Genomic DNA, 23,982 nt, shown 5'->3' with positions numbered 1-23,982 from the left:
CACTGGCTACACAGTGAGAGATAGAACAAAAGAGGTTGGGCAGAAGAGTAACAGAAGCAGAAAAATATGGAGTGCTTCTTTATTCTCTAGATGTAGTAGTTACTAGTTTATTCCAAAATGGACAGAATTCCTAGAAGGCACCTAAACAAATAGCAAAAGAAAACATTCCAGGAACTCAATGAAAAAAATCACTAAATGTGCATGCTATTTCTGGCAGAGGGGGAAAACCCCACATCTATAAAGTAACCACTTATAAAAACATTTCCAGCCAGTACTTCTGTAACTGTGATTAAAACATTGTTTTAATGAAATACAACCTACTTTTTGAACTAGATGAAAATATTATTTCTAGTGCTAATGGCAACTCAGAATAAAAAATAAGTCAGTAACATTTATTTATAGAATTTAATAAATACATACCAGTTTATTAAAATGGTATTTACAGTAGCCACAGTATTGGACGTTATCTGCACCATTGCCTTCCTCTTCACAAAGAAGTCCTGCAAACTGTGCACTAAAAATAAACCAGACAACATTCAAGGAAAACCATTTTACACCAGTTGGTACCACAATATCACAGCTGATAACATATGGATGATTATATCTGCAATTAGTAAGAGATTTCCACACAAATAACTTCCAGTGGCATGTGAACACATAGCCAACCTTTGTAGCCCAGGGAAAAACATGTATAATTCATATTTGGCCTGTTGCCTTTTGTCAGAATCTTTAAGCCACTCACACAAGCTTACAGCTAGCAAATCTACATTTACTATGCAGCTACTTGCACAAATAAATAAACAAAGCCATCCATAATGACTCTTAGCTCAAATTCAAGCAAATAAAAAAAAAAAATCTAAGAACAGCTTTTAACAAAACCATACTGTAGCTCCAAAATAGAGGTTTTTCAGAACTTGCATACATGCATCTCTGATTTGCCATGACAGTTACTGGGGTTTTTTAAATCTAATTTGAATTACATAGTAAATCAAAGTGTATTTACTGGTTTAAAATACTGTGGCAGGCTAATCTCTTTTTAAACGATCAACACTAACGAGCTGCATTGACTGGATTAATTATTACCTTACTCTACTATAACTTTTTCAAAACATTTTTGTTTTTCACCATTTGTAATGTTGATATATCTTCTTTATCAAAACCAACTTAGATATTGACAAACCAAATATTGTCACATTTTCCATATAATTTTCATTCCCACATGTCAGAGTTTAGGATTTTTCCTTTTGTTTCTTTCCCTTAGGGAATCTTCTCCCATATGTTGCTAGGAGACAACAACGACTGGGTACTTAAGAGAGAAAAAAGAAGTTGGCAAACTCAGGGGAGGAGGGCAGCTGGCTGCACTTCTCGCATCTGAGGCTTTCTCCAGGAGGGGCAGAGATACCAGAGGATGGGGCTGGGAAAAAGGAGGCTGGGAGAGCTGCTAGTTCTCTAGAGCTCTCGGCACAGGGAGGGGAGAGAGGCTGCAGTCGCTGTGGGGAGAATCCGTCACCACTGCGGGGTCCAGCACCCTGCTGCCTTTCTTCTACCGTGAGCGGAGCTCTGCTCCCCGGAGCGGCTGCTGCGCTGGGCCCTCACTGGCACCCTGCCCCACCGAGCAGGGGACCCTTCCCATCTGCTCAGGCGCTTCCAGGGAAACCGCGCCACTCTCCCCCATCCCTCCCCCAGGGGAGTCGCTCCCTGCCCTTGTTCGGGCGCCACTGCCCCGCCGCTTCTCGTTTTTTGCTACACTGCAGCCCCACAGCCCCCGTCTGCCGCGACATCCCCGCGGTTCCAGCTACAGCTGCGGAGTTTCTGATACATCTCATCTACCACTCCGGGACTGTGCTCATCCCTGCCGTTCCTGCTTGCTGCTCCCGAGGGTCCTGCTGGGCACCAGGATCGATTGCCCCAACGGGTTTGTAAAGCAAAGCCTCTCTTCCATCCCTTCCCGTCTCGGCCAAGCCGCCATTGCCAGGTGCTCCCCGAGCTCACGCCCCGGCCAGGAGCCAGCAGCGCCGCTGCCGGCCGTGACCGGAACTGCACCTACGGGGAACGGCTCTGAAGAGGCAGAGGAGCGCTCACTGGGGCTGCCGCTGGGGCCTCCCTTCTTGTGTGCTGTTGCTGCCATTGCTTTTGTTTGTTTGTTATACACATACACACTAGTAAAGAACTGTAATTCCTTTTCACACATCCTTGCCTGAAAGACCCTTAATTCCAAAGTTATAATAATTCGGAGGGAGGGACGTCATACTCTCCATTTTAATGAAGGCTCCTGCCTTCCTTGGCAGACACCTGTCTTTCAAACCAAGACACCATAATAATGCAATGTTACAGTCAAAATGATACACGAGAGTATTTAAATGAAAGACTATTATATAACGTGGTTAATTTTCACAGATTTTTAAAAATATGTTCTTGGAAAACCCAGAAATACTAAATACATGCACATCTACAGCTGATACCAACTAGAAAAAATAATTAAGAGGATGTCATTAAGCAAAGACGTATTGTTTCTAAGCTTCTCTTATAAAAAACATGCGCTCAAACACATTTTTCATTAGACAACCATTCTGATAATCCCAATCTGATGCACCTTGCCCTGGATTTCTGGTAGTCTTCACGTTTTTCTTCCTTTTTTTTTTAATATTACAGAAGCCTCTAATTATCTCCAGCCATACTACCACTCTTCAGCTAGATATCATTTTGTAATATAGACCATGTTTTTAAACCAAAACATTCTAAAAAGTGGCAAGATAGCTGTTTTAATTTTCAATTTGAAGTCTCATGTTGCTCATGAATGCTCTTCACAGCATTCAGGGTTTTGGAATAAAGTAAAAAGATGAAAAGGATTCTTGTATTTACCCAAGCGTTTGAAAGGAAAGAGACCTTTTCATACAAGCGCTTGGATGTACACATTTTTTCACATCTGTAAGTAATCCCTTTACATGGTATGCACACTTTGAGGAACACAATCCATTTTCACCATAAAAAGAAACTTGGCATTGATTACATCCAATGAAAAATTAGATGCTTATGAAAGAATAAAACCTGCAAAGTAGTCAAGCAATTAAAAAAATAAATTAAGAGTTGCCAAGATTATCAGCACCAAAACAATGGAATCAAACCCTGCAAGATCTCCACAAGACATACAAGTTATCACCTGGGAACACTGAAGAAAATACATTTAAGTGATTTAAGCTGATGTGCAAATACCATTTCCCTGACTGAACTGGTCATGAAGCAGCATACTGGGGCAGTCATAAAACAGACAGGTAAATCCACAGATTATGTATCTAGACAGCCTAGATAAATCTGCCCACTACTGTAAAATAACTTCAGCTGAGATTGAAAAAACAAATAATGCCTGCAAATTTTGGAGTGGAACCCTTTTTGCTTCCTTTTACCTGTTGTCATGTGGTTTGACCTAATTATCCAGCCTCTTTTAGAAGTCCATAAAGTGAAACAAGCATCTCCTGAATGCAAGGAAAACTAAGTATCTTAAAGTGGAATGAATCAGATGGTGGAGGGTACAGCTTTTTTTTCTCCAGCAGTAACACATGAAATCTGAATAGTTCAGGATGATCTGTACCATTTAAATAAAACCAGTGAAGTGAGTTGCTCCCAAATGTTTGGAAATCCATACTGGAAAGGGTGAGTCTAGTGCATTTTTACAAACAACTCAGTAATTTTCCCACTGATTTACCAAAAGTAAACATCAAAATCAGTTAGCAGGCAATGCTAACAAATAATGTCTTCATACTCCTGTATCCTATTAAACATCCTCTAAGAAAAATAACCTATGACCAAGAAAAAAAACCAAACTCCCCTATACTTATTCACAGGAGCACACACCATTTAATACCACCCAAGGGAGTATTATCAGACAGCTTCTGCAGCTCACAGCAAAATCTATGCTGCCACTGCTATATTGTTAGTAAACACTATTATAAAAACAAACCACTTTGCTGTATTTCTTTATTCAAAAGATGTACTAAATAAGGAGCTTATTCATTACACTGTGTGTATTGAGTCTCTCTGGATCATCAGAGATATTAAATAATAAAATATACTTACCATGTTACATGAAAAGCTTGTCGACATCCATGTTTATTACACGTCATACAAGCACCAGTGGCTGCTTTACTTTCTCTGCCTTGTTCATCACAAATATAGCATGTCTATCAAAGAGAAAATACTTAATTTGATAAGAAGCATAGAAACAAATGCTGTGTTACAGGAGATCCTAAACTGAGAACTACTGGATTTTGCAGCTAAGCTGGTGTAAGAACTTCTTTATGAAAGTCTAATCACACTTGTTAGCAAAAGGACATCACCTGGCAGACTCTTGGGATTTGTGTAACACTTCACCAATGTTAAGGCAGTACAGTTACTAATTTGCTTACATTTCATACCATTGTCAACCACCCAAAGGGTTAAACAGCCATGGGTTAATAGCATCAGGCTTCCCAACTGTCCTTGCTTTCAAGTTTGCATTTATGTCCTTTTAAGTCTCAATCATTTTCATATTCATTTAATATAACCTGCATTTGTGGATTTCATAAACATCAGACTGAGTGCCTAATGGTAGAATATGCCATATGGTATATACATATATATATCTACACAATTACACACAAAAAACCTGCAAACTTGAAATTCTATTTGTACATTTGGTGCAAAGAATTTTTCAAGTGTCATAGCATGCTTCAATATTCATATGATGCTCAGCTACTTTTAATTAAATTGGTGTTTAACAGGCCTCTGCTTTGTTTGGATAACTATTTCAGTATGACTTGGACAGACCTATAAACATCTTGTAAATTAATCAATCAAGAACCTTCTGTAAAAAAGCTTGAATGAATATACCAAACACAATTCAACCTCCAAAACAAGCTGTTTAGTACCTGGAAATCTTTTCATAGCATTTTTGTCAATTTATTTCTTTTACTGGGATGCCATGGCAATTTTTAACGTTTTCAAAAACATTCTTAGTAAAACAGAAGAAAGAAATTAGGCCCAAAAAAACCCAATTTCTTCCTCACTATTCAATTATTTTTTTTTTTTTTAACAAGTGGCTGATAAATATGGATACCTACAGTATGGAAGCTCACTACTCTACTAGGCATCACTACAATCTCTCACCAGCATTCCAGGGAGAAACATCAGGCAAAACTAAATCTCTTTTCACTTTTTCCTGTCCTAATTACTGAAAGAGCATTTAGAGAGATTCTATACCATATCACATTCATGTGTAAAATTTAACAGTTTAAGAAGAGATTCTTAATGAAAGTATCATGCAGTACTGTAGTGGATTGAGTTTTGTTTTTATATGAGAGAACTTTACTGAGTATTAAACATTAAGGACGCTCCTACCTCTGCAGAAACCCCATTATAAGGTCTTTAATGAGAAAAGAGAAACTTCTTTATGCCAAAAAATAAAATTGTCTCTATTTTAACTGACTAACAATTTTGTCACAACCTCCTTTCAGTGAGGCAGAGAATGAGTGGAATAATAAACAACATCAATCATGGGTAGCAGAAAATAAGGTGGAAAAAATGGACCAGGAAACCACTGATTTTTTTTTTAAATTATATAATGCAAAACCAGTCTTTGACAGGAAAATGAGTGAAATTCTGAGATCAGAACAGCCCGTTAAAGAGGTTTTCAGAACAATAGTTAACAGGAGGTGTCAGCTAACTAAAGCATTTTTGTTAATATGCAAGACTTCAAGGTAGGAGAGTTATTCTTGTACAGTTTCCACACTACTTTAAAAAGCTAATATATCCTAAAAACATACCCTATAACCTAACATTTAAAAGATCAGAAAGGGGATAATCCTACTTAATTCTTTGCCTTGCTTCTTTTGTACCTCAAGGTGGTGAACACTGATAATTCAGTTGTTTGACAGGGTCTGAGACTGGCTGCTTTTTAGCTTTCCATACCATGACCTGACACGTTTAAATTTTAGGAACGAACAAGGTCATGATCTATCAACCTCATCTGAGTCACTATATTAACTGTAAGTAACTTCAAAGTAAGATACCTCTATAAACAGAGAGTTCAATAAACTCTGTAAAACACAATCTCCAATTACTTTCTGTTTTTTTCAGAGTTTTGTTTCAAGTTCTTGAAGTTTCTTCCTCACTGAAGCTCAGAAAGAAAAGCAATACAAGCATTCCACTTAGCAGGAAGGTAGACTCAATTTTTCAGTATTTACCCTACATGTAGGGTCTCTGTTTTCAGACCTCTTAGAGCAATTTACAGTACAATGACTGAAAAATTACTACAAGCTACATTATTAACAAGTTTAAATGCAACATGGTGGACTGACTACTCATTTTAAGAAGCTCAAAGAACTTTCCTACAATAGTCATGAGAAGCCTTAAACCTGTTTCCCAGTATTCCATATGAAACAGGGACAAAGAAGGTTCCCTACAGCTGAGCTTCTCATATTTGTACCTTCTCTTAGACACACAAACAATTCCAGAAGCCTGAAAACATTTGTCTTTCTTTCACAAAGGGAGATTTGCACGTACTTGCAAATCCATACAAATGCTACACCTCTGAAGCCTCTGAAATATGGAAGTTTAAAACTGTGTCCTACCACCTACAGCTGCACTATTCTTCAAAGCTCTTAAGGGAAGAGAGCACTCTCCCAAATTCACTGGAAAAGAAACAAAAGCTTTTGATTTAGCAAGGAAATTTTACTCAGAAACAGAACAAATACCTTACTTCCTTTAAAGGCAAAATATATATTTTGTACAGCTGTCTTTACATTACTGTCAGTATTTTCCCTCCAAATATTCCAAGTGTAAACCTTCTTTGCAAAAGCAAAGACCAAAGGGAAGATGAGACAAAAAAAATGTATGCGGCAAAAAGTAATTTCAGAAATAGTTTACTCATAACAGCTACCCAATGTCATTCTCTGATCACAAAATCAAACCTAGGAATCGTACAGAAATTTCTCATTGCTGCAGCAAGTACTGAAAGAAAAGTTTGCCAGCTGCATTCACTGTGAGGCAAATCAAGAAACTCCAAATGCACTTATCTTTAAATCATTTCTTAAAAGACATTCCTAAAAGCAGTAATTATATAAAATTATCACATAGTTTCAAATGAACCTGAAAGAGACAAAAAAAGCTGACATAAAATAAATATATATTATCCATGCATAACTTTCCAAGGAAAAAGAAACACCTATTTCTGAAAAGAGGAGCAACTAATAGCCCATTTTGTTTTTGGAAGTACCTGTGTAAGAAGAGCTTTCCTGATAGCTAACTCATTAATCAAATCATTCAGTGGATTCATTCTGTAATGTGATGATTTTTATCCCTGAAGCAGGCAAACTTCAGGGAAATAGCAGCCAAATATCTCTATACAGACAAGCCCCATGCTTTGGTATCTACAGCATTTCTTCTTGTATTTAAGATTACTGTACTTGGTAATACTGCATATTTTGCAGTGTTTAGTAAAGAAACAAGTGCATAGGGAAAAACCCCAAACATTAAAAAAGTACTACGTGTGGGAAAACTTCAAAAATATTTACTTTAAAGAGTACAGTATCATTTCTCCTTCATGGTAATTTTCTTTAGCCTCTGTTTTCCCCCCAATTCCATATGCTAGTTTTCTATATGTATCCAGCCATGCACAGAGAATTATTTAGAACTTTACAGGAAATAATATCTTACTTAAAATCTCCTATTCCAACCTGAGCTGACAAACAGAATGAAATTATCACTAAGCCTCTCTGAGAAAAAAGAAACAACTCCAGTAATTTTTTTCCTAATTACATGTTTACATTTGTTCTCAATGTGCAACAAATATTTCAAGAACTGTTTGCCATACCTATTGCTCAAAAAAACAGCTTTGCTTTCCATTTTTATGCAAATTAATAAAGTCAAAGTGAAATGCTTTACAAAATTTCTGATCTTAAAAAAGTATCATTTAAATAAACACAGTTTGTCTTGAATAGCAATAGGAGTAGAAGGTGAAATTATGGCAAGCTACGTGAAAAGGGAACTAATCGTTGTGTTGGTTTTGGGGGGTATTGCTCAAGAATAGCCTTCTTGGGAAGCCATGGCAGTTTAACCACAGCAGTACCAAACTCAGCACCAGCTACAGGCTTAGCCAGAGTTGAGAGTTCCCTGTCAGTCAGTAGTTCTCTGAACTGTCACAACAGACTGCTGCTGGCACTGCAGTTGGATTGGTTTCAGAAGGTTTGCTGTAGCAACTGCAGTACAGCCATTTCTTGGCTTCCCCTGACACCCACAGCCACCATCACCCTGACCCAAAAGGAGCAAATAATGACAGTGATATCTGAGTTCTGTAAAAAGAGAGAACAAAAATAACATAATTCGCAGGCTAGGGGTGTGACCCCAAACGTTGGCATTTCTGACACCGATCTCACTGTACTTCACAATCAACTGTAGTGGCCTGCTGAAAGTAGTTTTAGGCTGCCTGCTAACATGGAAAATAGACCTCAATCAGAACTCCTGCCCAGAGCACAGAGAACTAAGAGCTGGACAACACCAGGAACTCTCTCCACATTAACTGTATGGTGCTAGTAACTATCTAGTGAGAATGAAAAACACAGTACGTACAGACCAAGAAAAAATGGAAACTAGAATTTTAGTAGCAAAACACAACTGTATTGTCATATATTTAGAACAAAAACTGTTTGAGAAAGAAGAAACTTCAGTTATGATGAGACGGAATTAATAGAGACTAAAGACAAACAATGGATTTTGTCAACAAGTAATAATAAAAGACACAGAGTATATTTTTTGAAGTTACAAGGATTTACTCATCCAATATCCAATTACCACCAATGGAAATGGTGCAAGATAAAACAAAATCCAAAGTGTTCCATGAAATTTTTGAAGGACATTAAGGGAGAACCACTACCAATTTAAAAAAAAATACAAACTGACTACTACTCAAGGAAAAAAGAAAACAGATGTTTTGTTTCCTCAGAGTTGAGGAGAGAGAGGAAATAAACTCATCTGTTATAGCCAATCTTTACTGCTTTGTGCCCAAGCAGAAACATTTCATTAGCTCTGTACTGAATCTCGCTGTTGCATGTTCTTGCCAATCTGGAGAGAAGCAGTGAGATTCCAACAGAGATGTTCACACAGTAATGACAAAGCTTGAGAGAAACGTAGACTTTGACTCCTGGTTTTTCAGCTACACTGGTTTACAAGATGGACGAAACATACTGACAGCAACTGGAGAAAGTGAAACAGAAAAGGAGAAGACCAAAGACAGGAAAAAGGAAAAATGCTAGAAAATTGAGGGGGAGCCCATAAATCAAAGATGGAAACTTGGAAAGGGGATGTGGGGGTGTGAGAAGTCACAGAGGCAACGTGAACAGGGACTGCTCTCCCTGCAGGAAGAACACAAGAGGAGATGTATGCCTTTTTCTTCTTTCTCTTTTTTATAACAGAGTCTATTCCTACTTTACTCCATTGTCCACAATCTACCATAAAATAAAGTTAAAAAAAAAAAAGTAATTAGAGTTTAAAATAACAACACAAGAAAAATATGTAAGACAACTGATCAGAAATTCAGACAGTTTGCATCTGCAAAAGGGAACATAAAAAAACCAATGTAGTTAAGTGAGGAAAAAGTAACACAAGTGAAATAAGAAAAATGTAACTATCAATAAAGAGCAAGAACAACGTACTGGTTTATTGCTCTGCCTTTTTGGGCTTTTTTTATTTGAAGTCTCACCACACTTGATAAAACATTCCAACTCACTGACAATTACTCAGGAGCAGTTATCCTATAAGCAAATAATGCCACTAAAGTGAATGTTGTTTACAAAGGGAAAAGTCTGCAAGCATTTGCCTTAATATATTAGAATACCCTTCTGTCCTAAAAGAAATGTTTATAAACATGTTTATGTTAATATCAACACTAAAAACCCTAGGACTTTGTGGTAATTAATAATAGCATCTCATATAAGCTGCAATAGTATTTTAAGCTATAGAAAATATTTCAGATTCCTTTCAACATAAACTGTTATTTGAAGATCATGGTATTTTTAATTAATGAAACAGTCCCTAATCTAAAGACTAATAAGACATGGCAGATAACCTTACAGCTTAATTCAATAATACAGCTTTCCTAATTCTTCAATTTATCATAAAGACATTGCAGAAAACTTACAGCATTACTGCAGACATTTAGGAAATTTATGTAAATTCTATGCATTCTATGAAGTGTAGTTTAATATTATTAAATCTCAGAAGTTTTTAAATAAATATATTAAATATAAAAAGACATATAATTATACCTTATTGTAACGATCATGAGGAACAGACTGCAACACGATAGGCTCCATTGTAGAAACATTTGCAAACTGCACCTCGGGAATGTACAGAGCACAAACCACATGAGCCCAACCTACAAAAAGTTATAATTGTATTTAATGTTTTCTACAAGCTTAAAGGACATTTTAATGTAGTACAACTACAGTACAAAGAACCTTTTACAACACTTTTTTTTCCATAGATTATTTTAACTGTTTAGAATATTAAGGACATAAATTACACTTAAGTCATGTTTACATTTCATTTCTGTTATCCAAAGTTTAGATGATCAGTAATACATTTTTTATTGTAGTCAGAGAGAATTTATGTGAGTAATACTCTATGAAATTCAAATACTAATGATTTATATAAACAGTGACACACAAACAGAAAAACGATCTTGTTTAATTTCTTAATTAATACAGTCATTGCATAAAAGCTACTCCAAGTCCTGCAAAAAGGAAGCAGCATCAGACCAAACTGGTATTCTTACAAGCACAGCATCATAGAAGGTTTCTGTGTATAATTTTTGTTTTAAAATCATCATTCTCGTTTGAATAGACTCCCATTTCTTTCGGTAGATAGAAATTGCAACACATATGCACACCCTCACATCCTCTCTATGAAATCTCTTGCTTTTCCATTTATAAAGTTGTGGCCAACTCATTTTTTTATAGAACTACAAATACCTATATCCAGTTCTATTCTAATTCATTAACTTGGGATCGTCAATAAATGGTTAGTTACTTACCATACTGTGCCTTAACAACATTTTAAGAAAGCCAACATTCTTAATTGTCTGACATTTGGTTGGATGGAAGTGGGGGAAAACTCCAAGTCAGAAACAAACCTACAAACTGGAAGCCTTTTTTCAACAGACATCCTGAGAGCTATTGGTTTGTTTCAGTGGAGGACCATATGCCATAACTGTAGATTTAGCAGAAGCTGCTACATAGCTAATCCAACATATTGCTATACTGACATCAATAACAGAATTATTACAAGTATTATCATCTTATCCAGAAATGAATTTGGTGCAGCTAATTACTTGGTACAAATTCTGTTCTTCCCCAAGAGGAAAACTGAAGTCTCTTGTCACAAGACCCTCAGTAAACTTTAAAAATAATTCTGCTTTCCTCCTACCCAGGCTTACTTGTATGCAAACATTAAGGACATAAAATGACAGACTTACATAATTAGATAATCTAGCATATTATTAGACTTGGTAAGCAAAGTAAATTATCATTGTGCAAACGCATGCTGCAATAAAAATAAAAACAACAACAATAATACCCCCCCACCAAAAAAAAACAGAAAAAAAAATTAAACACAAACCCCACTATATACTGTCTCACTGCAGACCTTTCTGAGCTTTCATCTTGGATTTTCTCTTTTCAACTACTCTACAGAATCTAAAAGGTCTTAATTTCTTCACTGTACTCTGACTCTTAAACTGAGCTAAACACAAAGCTGTGCTTGCTCACAGTGGTATTGTTGAGACTCCGGAATGGTATTTAGAAGAAAAATCACATATGCAATTCCAGATACTTTTCTTAAAGCACCAATCTTCTCCAGTTTCTGCCAAGGGATAAATTAGCAATTACAATTTCTATGAAAAATGAAAAGTGCACACACACACACAATAGTTACAGTAACACCACACATATCGTTCTAGTGTTTCAACTGCTACTAAATACAGTATCTGTGCTACTCCCTAACTTAATTCACCAACAGTCTTTAGAATCATTCTGTACAGAAAAGGCATGAGACTAATAAAAGTGTAGGGTAAAAAAAGTATAAACAGCCAACCTGAGCTGCTTTTAAAACCTGTTCCAAGAGACCATTTTAAAATTATCATTAACAGACAGACTGAGGGAAAAAAAAACTATAAAAACCACAACTTTTTTTGTTTACTTGTCTACTTGAAATATCTTCAGGGAAGGAGTGTGTATAAGGGCTTTTCTAAGAATTGCAACTGTCTTAAGCCAGAATTATCTTACTAAAGACAAATAAATGTTAATATGGTGTTAATGTTGAATATTTATCTTTAAATGTTCTCTCAAAAAATTAACTCAAATAGAAACACCATTTATCTAATAAAGCCATTAAACCAATAAAAAAAGTGACACTGAAATTTAAAAAAAAAATAAACCTTCTTCAGTTGGCTACACATAATCAGATGGTAAAATATTTTACCTCATATGTAATTAAGCCTGCACTCCAGTTACACTTACATATAATGGAAAATTATTATGTAAATATACAAAATATAGCAAAGACATTGCGGGGGGGAAATCACTTACTAAGTGAACTGAAATTTAGGTAGGTAAAGAGTTTTTACTACAAGGAACCAGTTTCAGGAATAACTTCAACTGTATAGTGCACCACCACCATCCAAAAAAACAAACAAACAAACAAAAAAACCCACTACAATATATTCCTATTTACAAATAGGAAGTACACAGCCAAGACAGCTGTGACCAGTAACAGGCTTATAACTTTCATGAGACAAAACCCAGGATTTATATAATGAAACAAATGAAGCACCACAGCACTAAACACTTTTTGAACATAGGTTAGTAAGTGCCCATGGAATTGAGGACAAGGGACATTTTCCACTGGTTTCCATCTGGCACCTTCAGATCCCAGATAATCTGGCCTTATTGGAAAATCACAGTAATATAATAAATCACAATAACGTCCAACAATAATTTAACCAGAGGAGTGGTTGCAGCACACTTATGTTACCAGCCTCAAATGCCTACACCAAAAAAAAGCCAAACTCCAGCACCAGCATCCACTTGAATTCAAGACACCCTGTACACAAGTTCTTATATATTCTTTTGTCCAAAGTTTAACTGGTGAAGAAATACAGAATTGTCAGAGAGCAATACCCAGCTGACCTGGAAGTGTCAAGGAGAGTTCCCTTTAGGAAGAGTAAAGAAGATACTTTTCCATAACTAATGTGGTTAAGAACTGGTTGTCTAAAGGTGCTGTGCAATCTCCACCTTCTGAGAACTCAAGGTCTGTAGACTCCTCCACAAAACTTTTATAGTTAAGGGAGGTCAAGAAGATTCCATTTTACCATATAAGAACCAGACAGCAGGAGGAAAACAGAAAAAAGCACACAAGAACCATTTTCCCAAGCATCAAGAGACCAGCCACTACAGCTACAAAGCATAAGCACGGAAGTAAGGACACCTACAGCCAATGTGTGACGGATGTCCTTGGTCCCACGGATGAGAGAAGCAGCTACTAACCTATAAACAGTTTTACTTGTCATGTTTTGTTCAACTGAGAGTGTTCCTCACTATATAACACAGTGCAAAAACACCTTCCTGATCCTCTGCTGACATTTCCTTCTCTTTTAGACAACTACTCAGGCTGAGCACAGCGCTCAGAGTTCCAGCAGAATAAAGGACCTATTGCCACGTTCCAAGTTGAATGCTTTTGTCTACTGTTTCCTACTGGATGATAACTGCTTTCTTTGTCTGCAGGGACAAAGAAACATTCTAAAGACACCCATCCAAACTGTACATAGAAGCCTTATGAGAAGTAAGCATTTAAAAGGATGTGTGGTATTTAAGACTACCTTAAAATACATATTTTTCCATTTACTCTATCTAAGCCATAAAGTTTGCACTATAAACTTCCTATTCAAATCACTTACTAATTATTCTAGGGCAATTAAAATTTCAACTATATACCTTTTCTCTACTTCTCATCCAGGAATAAAAAAAAAATATCACTAAATCCAGTCCTTTTAAGCTTTACCAATGTTTAAGTGGGAAAAATACCACTGTACACCCATGTTTTAGATAATAAAATAAAAACTCCAACAGCACTGTTCTACACATTCAAAAACATTCAAAACATTCTCCCTAGTTTCTGTTGCAACTGAAAGTATTTTATAAGCTCTCTTCTTCACCCAAACATTGCACAGAAATAACAGCAAGATATTCCTATTTTTTCTTAACTCTTGTCCAAATTTAGCCAGGAACCCATAAGATTTTTGAGATCACTTTTGTTCCATATGTGATCATTAAACCCATCTCTATAAACCATATAATTTACTCTTTAAATAAATTATAAGTTTCCATTCACTTTAGTTGTGTATGGTTTGACTCCAGACAAATGGCCACAGACATAATACTTGCTTTTTAAATTTTACTTATGAAACATGCAGTAATTGCTAACAAACTCTTACCATCCCTCCTGAACTCCTTATATCCAATTTATTTTTGGTTTCATCTCACTTTCAAGACAACTTTAACTGGAAGAGAGGGCAGAACACATGTTTTTGCAAATAGAGATACTGGCAGTTTGCAAAATGTTGTTACAATTTTCCCCTATACTAGTTTTTTGGGTTTTTTTGGTTTTTTTGTTTTTTTTTTTTTTCAATCTTTGAGACGGGGGCCTTTTGACATATGTGCCTTCTCAATAACAGTATTTTTACCAGATGATACTGCTTGCCTTGCTTACTTTAAAATGAACTTCATTTCTTGTTTTTAAACCAGAAAGCCTAAGGAACGTATCGTAAGGATTCAAATTAGCCATCCAGTTTGCCTATTTCTGTGCACTCTTACTAGAATTGTTTTCTCTGAAACTGCTGAAGAAAACCCCCCAGGCTACGACGGGCTGATAGATTCACTGCCTCTTTTGCTTCCAAAAAACCCAATATTCTACAACAATCAGTGTCTCCATCCAGAAACTGTAAAACATCGTTTTTAATTTTTACTTATTGGTGATAGACAAAGTTAAAAATACTTATTTCATCTGCATTTTCAAGATCAGTAACTTTGGGAAATGCTGCTTACCTTTTACAAAAAAAACCCAGTGTGCTTTCTAAGAAAACATCACACAAATGTAATTAAGACATTTTCCTTTGGAAATATCTTAGAAAACAAATTCTACCAACTTTCTAACGACTGGGAAAACCACATATAAAGCAACTCGGAAAGCTGCTTTGATAACAATAATGAAACCAAATTTTTCCAATATCAAAAATTGGAAATTCATGCTGCAAAGTCTTTGAAGTTTAAATAGCCCATATGAGACTTGAGTATTTCACTTAAATGCATTTTTACTTTGATTTCTCTTAGAAAGACACACTATTGCATTTTGCCACTTTTTACATTTCATTCTAGTTCACAAAATGTTTAATTACCACCATAGAATCTATCCAAATTTTACCAATCTTCACTGAGATTTTCATTTCTGGTGCCTTACTGATTTTTAACTCAGTGCAAACCTAGCAGTACATACTTAGCAGGCAGAATTTTAATGTACATTGTTCACTAACGCTCAGAGTAACAAATCTCAGCCTTCAGACTCCTAGCTGAAAATAAATAGTTGATCTGTTATCCCAATGTGACTGAGAAAAGCAATTCCTAGCAATTCCACCATCAGCAAACACAAGACTGTTGCCAACAAAGAGCTCTATAATTAGAAGTAAACTCTACCAACGTAAATTAACAAAGAAAACCCAGGAAGATAAATAATACACAGGATGTTACCCATCTAACTAAACTTTTGCCTTTACAACTACTGCTTAATTGCCCAAAATTTGATTCACAAACACCTCCCCCATAAATAAACTCACAGTACTTCTAAACTGCATTCCAGTGCAAATTTTCAAGCCTTGTTTTCATCGTCTTTGACTTGATGATAAAATAACAGCAACAAACATATAATCCATCCTACCATCCACAAGGGAAGCCCATGTCTTGCTTATGAACAAGAGGCACAGAGTAGGGACTCCACTCCGACCCACAGTCAGTGCTGAGGCTGTGCAGCACACAGTAACGCACTGGAGAGACCAGAATCGTGAAGCCACACGGAACTCCAGCCACAGGACCAGCCTGGCAGCACAAGAGCTCTGGGACATTATCACCGTCCCCTAACCATGCAGCAATCTCAGAGCAAAGTTTGTTTATGCATTCTAAGTTCCTAAAGAGCCCATTATATTTCATTAAAGAAGCCTTACTTTGTTTCTAGCTACAGTTCACTCCCAAACCAAGAGAATATATTTATTATTCTAGCATGGAAAAAATCTTTATTGAAATGTTAGTTTCTTATGAGGGTTGCTTCAAGTTGTCAATTAGGATACACCTCAATCCATTTCAGGTGTAGACTGTCATTGAAAAGCAGGATCTCACCTTACTGTTTGCTTACAGCTGCACATCCTTGCCCTCTCCTTGCAGTATGAGTTTGCTGTGTAGAAGGGCAAATAATTGTTTTCTTTCATCTCATTACTAAATTTGTGGGAAACTTAGTAGTTTACCTTTGAGCAAGATCAATCAATGGTTTGAAGCAATCCACACTGAGGTCACATGACTGCCATATACAAAACCATCAGTGCAGAAACACCCAGTCAGGGGAACACCACAGTCCCCTCCTTTCAGCAGAGGTCAACAGCTGTCCTAGATTACATGAAATTGCACCCTCCATTTCACAACTATCAGATCTGCTGACTGACCCAAAGGCTGAGCTCCATCCACTCTGCTGGATTCACCTTTCAAACACGTACTTAAGACCATTACTGTTACGCTTTGCCAAAGGGAAAGATTAAGCACTATTTTAAACCCTTAGTTAAGCGTCTCCTCATTAAGACATTCCATATACTTTTAACCCTGATCTTCCTTTCCTCTAAAAACAAGAAAACTCGCACGTAAGAAATGTGTCAGCTGACATTCCTGTCTTTTCCTTACTCTATTAAATAAAGATTTAGAGTTTGCTATAGTTATAGTTAATACAGCATTATTCATGTTATATTGGCTGATCCACTTTTTGAAGAGGGGTAAAAAGAAGGTGCCACACTAACCACTACAGCTCTCACTGCTGTGGTTGGTAGCCAACCTCACCACTGGTATAGAATGGACAATTTATTAAAAAGGTAAAATAAATACTATTTGTCTGGGAAGAAAAATGCTTCATCCTACAAAGTCATACTACTGAATTTCACAAAATACTCCATTTAGAGAAACCTGGACCTCAAGTAAAGAACTGATTCTTTTTGAAACATCACTCTGCAGCACAACAAATAGTTTGTTTGCAAAACAGCTACAGATGAAATTCTATTGGTCCACTGAGGAAGCCAATAGCTTTAATAATTTTATCTGGCATACTATTGAATTACTGAGTTCTTCCACCTCTCACAAGAAATCCTTTCATACAACAAAAGGAAGAAATGCGTACATAAGGACCTAAAACTACAAAAAAAAATTTTACATATACATTGTGATTGCCAGTAATATAAATCATAAACACACAGTACTTTATATGGTAATATATGAATTTATATTACTGCAGTATTTTAAATTTATTATCTTTTTTTCTCTTTCCCAGTAAAAAAAAATACACACATTGCCGTAAATCTGCTCCAAAAGGCCAGAACATTTGTAGGTAAGCACTTGCAAAATGCATACATCTCAGGGTGTATATATAACATTACACCATCCACATTCTTAGACATTAACACCAAGAAAACTCATCAGAACAGTAAACCAGACAGTGAGATTCTAATAATAACAACAACGGGAAAGCCTAGCATATAATGTTTTTATAGACTTGGGAGATCCTGCCGCTAACCCAGGGGGTGGGAAGAGAGTCTGGACCATGACATAAAACCACCACATTGTTAGCTGGCCTTTCCCCAAGCAGCTGCATGAAAGAAGTCTTGGTGAAAAGTCATACAAAGAATGCTGTTACACAGCATTCCTGATCATCATCCACTGGAATCAGATTTCAAAGTAACAACTTGTATAGCAAAATCAAACCTTTTCAGCTCACAGAAAATTGTGGAAAAAGATTACTGCAAGAAAACCATTTAAATGCAAGATGCACTATATTAGATACAATTGAACAATTTGCTTAAAAAACAGAATTCATGCTCAGTACTATGAGAAGATAAAAGAACTGGGATTCAAAAAGCTATAATCAGTCCAAACGGTCATGATTTTATTTCCTCCTCGCTGAGTGTCAAAAATCCAAAGGAAATTACTGCAACAGTTTAGGAAATATGACTAAACTGAAAGGCCCAAAACTGTCAAATGCCAACACTTCTCAAATATCTTTAAACAAATGCTCACTTGTTACTTCTCTGTTTTTCAAAAAATGTGTTTATATTTTATCCAACTCCTTACCACTTACCAATCTACCAAGCTAAAGGAAAATTAATCTTTCAATAGCCTTCTTACACATAAGACAGCAAATCAATAAGCAACTCATATACATATCAGGTTTTCTCATTTTAAAAAACTTTTATATTCAGTCATGTTTAAAACCACAACCAAATTTATCAAGGAATTTTGTCAACAAATATATTCAGAGATAAACGTTTATTTTTCAATTCAATCTTCCTTTTCTACTTTTAGTACCAATAAGAAAAGAATAAATAATTTTTTTTTTAAAACAGGTAATAGCCTAATGGAGTTTATACAATTCCAGTCTCCGAACACAGGAAAAGTCCTCATGTTTATGTAAAAACAAAGTCCATATGCAGGCAGGATTATTTTTTGTTCACAAAACTTAACCATAGCCCTAAGACAGTCATAGGTATTAGGCAAACAAAGTATTAAAACTTATTCAAAGCTAATTCCTAGAATTTCTTACAAATACGCTGCTCATAACTGTGCAATGTTCTATTACTCTTAAAAATTAATTAAATCAAATATGTAGCTAAATACAGCCAACTCTTAATAATCCTTAGGACAGATAAACCCATTGACAGACAAGCCACACCACAGACACTAGTCCAGACTCCACTCAGCTAAATCTAAGAGTATTGTTTCCAGGATCCGTGCAAGTGCAGGAGCAGAACGGCCATTTTCACACAGTGCAGAGACTGAACAAGCACATGCAAATGGACCTTAGCTGCTCCTGCTCAAGGTCAGTTAAGTCTCTGACAGTGGGAAGCACAGGAGGGTCACTGAAGCAGACTAGGACATATTCCACACAAATCCAGACTCAATTATCTCTTTGGGGTCACTTCAGGTTCTGATTACAGCACCAGCAGCCACCAATCACCAAGCTAAGAACAGGCAGTAATCTGTGTACCCTCCAGCATACCCAAAAAGGTTATGGGAAGAGGTATTAGAAAGATGAGCACAGAATAACTGACCCTTGCCACCCCAGTTTGCAAACACCAAGTATCAAATCTGCATCAAATTAAACCATGAGGTAAGAGATCCAAAAGAAAGTCATGGACACATTGCACTGATAACTGCAAAATGCCTTGCAATGAGCGGACACTGAATTTTTTACAGAGAGAGAGAACACTTCAGTAGTGTGATGGACTTGTCTTACATTAAACACAAAAATACCATGTCTGGAGCAAGAAGTCCCGAAGCATAAATGTTTGTAGGCTGGGTAACTATTCTGAGAAGGCACAGAAGACCCTTCTCAAGAATCTAGTGCATAATGTCAAAGAAAGAAGGACCAATGTTGTTTGGCCTCCATGATATGCTCCTTTCCTATTACGATCTCAAGCTGTCACTTTCAAGTTCTCCGTAAAATCCACCACTGTACTGCTCCACTAATGCTGTATTTCAGAAATCACTGAAAATTGTAATTCTGTATTTGCCATAGATTACACCAGAAGATCCACATTAACCTGATAAGCACAACTAAGGCAGAGTCAAACTCCAAACAGAAATATAAAACCTAAAAAGTGAATCTAAAAAAATGGTGATCTCTAAAAGGTCAGATAAGCAGCAACAGGCCAGTAAAAGGAGGGGGAACAGGAGGAAGAACGCATGCAAAGGAACCTTGCACTATGTGGGAGGGTGGGAAGGAGGGACAAAAAACTCACAAAATACCAACACAACCGCACCATATGCTACCATAATATATAGTCAACTAATTATACTTACAGTCAATTAATAATACTTATAAACAACACAAGTTTGATTCCCAGACTACTGCCACACATGTAGTGCCCTGGAGTTCTTAAAGGCAAGACAGCAGTGTTACAGAAGAGCCCTGAGATTAGGCTGCCTTCAGTTACAGATGTGCAACTGACTTAAGACAGATCATGCACAGGTTGTGGCTAAAAGAACACTCCTGGCCATTCCTTCTATCAGCATTAGCATGGGCAGCTAATGGTCAGGGAAGTTTTCATGCAGCTGAAAAGGAATGTAGGGCAGAAAAAAAGGAAGTTTTAAAAGCAAGTACCATCACAAAGGAAGAGGAAACAATGTATAGCAAGCACCTTCGCTGCACTAACAGTATCTTACTGCAGGTTAAGAAAATCACAGAACACTATAGTAAAAGCTCAGTAGCACATTAATCTTCTGAACATAAAAGAAAATACGGTTCCTTCAATGCCAAAACACAGTCCTTCACCTTATTATAAAGAAAATATCCAGAAGACTGTTAAAAAAAAAAAAAAAACCTACAGGAGCAGCAGGCTTTGTATGGGCTAAGCTATCTGCATATTCAAAACAAAAAGTACACTGCTTTTTTCTGGCTACGAAATGAAGTTATTTGTTGCCAGAAGGCAAAAAGAAGAAAAACCTTCTATCACTGACTTAAAATCAGCAATTTCTTCTCTTGTTCTGAAAAGTTAAGACCATTTAATTATTTCTATACTTCGAGAAGGACTGCATAATTACAAGTTTATAAAGCTAGATCCTTACAAGGTTTTACCAGAAATGTTTGTTTCCAAGTTTCTTCTCAAATGCCTGCATCTTTTTATGATTCGCTTGGCAACAAAAAGTGTAACAGCATTAAAAAAAATTGAGTATTAACCTACTGAAAATGCCACTTCAACTGGCAAGCCCATTATCTGATCTTCAGCAGTATTTCTTTAAGTCTAAAAATCTTCTGGTACAATCTCTTGTTAGGCAACTCTATGAAAAGCTTCAGGTAAGAATGCAGATTTCTGAAATGCAGCACCAATCAAAGTATTTTCCAAGGTGCACATCCTTCTGTAAAGCTATTTTTTAAAGAACATTTGGTCCACAAAGTAGAATTTGCTGTTTTCAACCCCATGGACAAGATCTGTTACAGAGACTGGGTGTTTTCAGAAGAAAATATAAATTCCTATGCCTCTCAGCTATGAAATATTCAGTATGAAGTTTTCACCGACGAAAATGCTGGGGTATTAGAATTATAGTAGTGTTATAGCTTTGCTATTGAAACTTGAAGCATTTCAATCTTACAGAGTAATTCACTTTCAGACAAGAACTTGTAATTACAATTAATAGAGCCATAAGAGAGAGAACTAATAGGATGTTCATATCTTTGATGCACACTATCAAAGTAAGTTCTCAAGACTTCATGCTAAGAAAAAGTTTCAAGACCAGCACAACAAAATAGCAAAGCATTCCCAAATACTACTTTAAGTATAAAACCAGAACACACTTTGGCTACTTCACACTTCACAAATTTTCCTGCATATTTCAAGACGTTTGAGGCTTTCTTATTACTATTTCCTAAAAATAAAGTGTCCAGCTGCCATTTCTAAAGAAATTAATTCAACATTGCATGTATCAACATGAGAGGAATAATAAAGAAGAGGAACAAGACTTAAGTACTGGGTATTAAGTTCAATGATGTGTTTGAGTCAGTTGACACTAAAATAGTAAACCTAGAGCATAGATACATATACATGAACAAAGCAGTCAAAGGTACAAAAGGGAAAGGACAGATCAGCACAAACACGAGCAGGCCCCGTGTTCCTGCAACTCAACTGCAACAGAAATAGCAAAGCTGCATCAACACTAAGCTAAGATATAAATTATCTAGAATATCATGTACACAGCACAGAATCTGCAGATTACAATTTACATAGCCTGTCCCAGTGAATTCCAGAATACAGATCATACTTTCTCCTCTCACAAGAGAAAGTGCTCAGTATCAAAATGACCAGGCTATTTACAGATAGATGATGGATGGGAATTTAGAAATATCTACTAGAGAGAGAAGGCAGCATTCCAGAAGTGATTCAAAAGTTAATTGAAATTTTACACTCATATCACCCAGCTATTAGTATAAACATAATCAAGCCAGGATATTCAGTGGAGACTTTCTCTAGCAGTTCTACTCAGCAGGAGCAGAACTGATGATAACCTGAACAGTGAAATTAGATGCAAAGGAGAGGTAATCACTACTGCAACTTTTCAGCTCTAACTTCTTTGTTACAGAACCTATTAGTAAATCAGGCATGAAAGAGTCAACCTTTAAAAATGCACTGGTGCATTCAGTCTGGGCTATAGACATAAAAATCCCACTTTCCTCCATGAATGGTGCACTTTCAACAGCTTTCTATAAATGCTCAGGCTCCAACTAAATACACATAAAATTCATCCATTTTACCCATTCCATCTTATGTTAAAATGCAGTTTTTCTATTGTAACTTTTTTCCTAAAAACGAAACCAAGAATAATGATAGATGTCCTCAAAGTAAATTGAACCTGAAGTGGACAAATAAGGGTTACTCTAAAATAGTTATCTCTTTCCAAAGCAGTCAGTGTTTTCTTTTATGTTTAGGATTCCTATAATTTTTTTTTCCACAGATTTATTTCCCTCATACAAAATAAGAGAGTTCACAAAAAGCAAGAATAAAACTTACCCCCATTATCTGTTCTCTTTAAAGCACCATCCTTATGAGGGCATAATTCACATCTCTAGGAAAAAAAGCAAAAGTAAAATAAAAAAAATGGAATGATCATAGAAGCATTGAAAAAGAAACCACACATATTAAAACTTTTATCTGATATTAAGGAAGCAACCATTCTTTAAAAGTGAATGGGTGTGTTTTCCCTTAACCTTTACTTGAATATTAATTATTTTGTGAAAAAATAAAGCTTTCTCCTCCAGATCCTCAAACTATGACACACATTAAAGCTACTTGCAGTTCTACCTCCAAGATTTTCTTCCTGGGTTTCACACCCTGGAATTCTGGAGACAAGCCTCCAAAAACTACAGCACGGGGTGGACCTAAATGCCAAGAAGCTTGGACACAGTCCAAAATTCCCTACTGTATTTCCTTGTCCTAGCCTCTCTGTATTGACCAAGACAGTCAATCACAAAAAAAGTGCTGTGGATATGATCAGCACAGGTCCACATAACTATGGCTGGCTACAAAGTCTCTGCTGACTCCCACTTATCCTGAGAGAGAAAAACCAACCTCACTTTCTGTCTCAGAAAAAGGAGGTCAGAAGTTGACAACTGTAGCAAAACCACATGTCTGGAAATAAGCAGTTTGATCACAAAATGACAGAAGAAGCTGAGTTGCAAGGGACCCACAAGGTTCATCAAGGCCCAACTCTTAACCTGGCACATCACCACCCCAAGAATCATCCCAAGGTGCCCAAGAGTATTGTCCTAATGCTTCTGGAACTCTGTCAGCACTCTTGGAGCTGTGACCACTTCCCTGGGGAGCCTAACCACACTCAGGGTGAAGAACATTTATCTAATATTCAACCTAAGCCTCCCCTGACACAACCTCAGGCCATTCCCTCAGGTACTGTCACGGGTCACCACAGAGAGGAGATCAGTGCCTGAACCTCCTCTCCCCCTCATGAGGAAGTTGTAGACTCCAAAGATGTTTTCCCTTAGTCTCCTCCAAGATGAACAACTCAAGAGACCTCAGCTGCTTCTCACACAGCTTCCCCTCAATCCCCTTCACCATCCTCATGGCCCTCCTTTGGGCACTCTAACAGTTTA

General features: G+C 36.6%; 1 protein-coding gene across 5 annotated transcripts in view; it reads right to left on the bottom strand.

Moving 5' to 3' along the window:
• The window catches only part of MLLT10 (MLLT10 histone lysine methyltransferase DOT1L cofactor), a 123,055-nt gene that overhangs the window by 77,583 nt on the left and 21,490 nt on the right, over positions 1-23,982 (bottom strand). For 4 of the 5 annotated variants that reach the window (XM_041408415.1, XM_041408416.1, XM_041408413.1 and 1 more), the window contains 4 exons: positions 22,886-22,940; positions 10,296-10,405; positions 4,075-4,178; positions 421-514 (listed from right to left, as the gene is read on the bottom strand). In XM_041408415.1, the coding sequence (XP_041264349.1) occupies positions 421-514; positions 4,075-4,178; positions 10,296-10,405; positions 22,886-22,940 (363 nt within the window). The remainder of the gene's footprint in view (positions 1-420; positions 515-4,074; positions 4,179-10,295; positions 10,406-22,885; positions 22,941-23,982) is intronic. The other variant, XM_041408417.1, reaches the window with a different exon arrangement.

Source organism: Onychostruthus taczanowskii, unplaced genomic scaffold, assembly GCF_017590055.1.
Source record: "Onychostruthus taczanowskii isolate IOZ18803 unplaced genomic scaffold, ASM1759005v1 scaffold3, whole genome shotgun sequence".
NCBI classification, from domain to species: Eukaryota; Metazoa; Chordata; class Aves; order Passeriformes; family Passeridae; genus Onychostruthus; species Onychostruthus taczanowskii.
The sequence above is the reverse complement of the archived record's forward strand: the minus strand, read 5'-3'. Positions and strand labels throughout refer to the sequence as shown.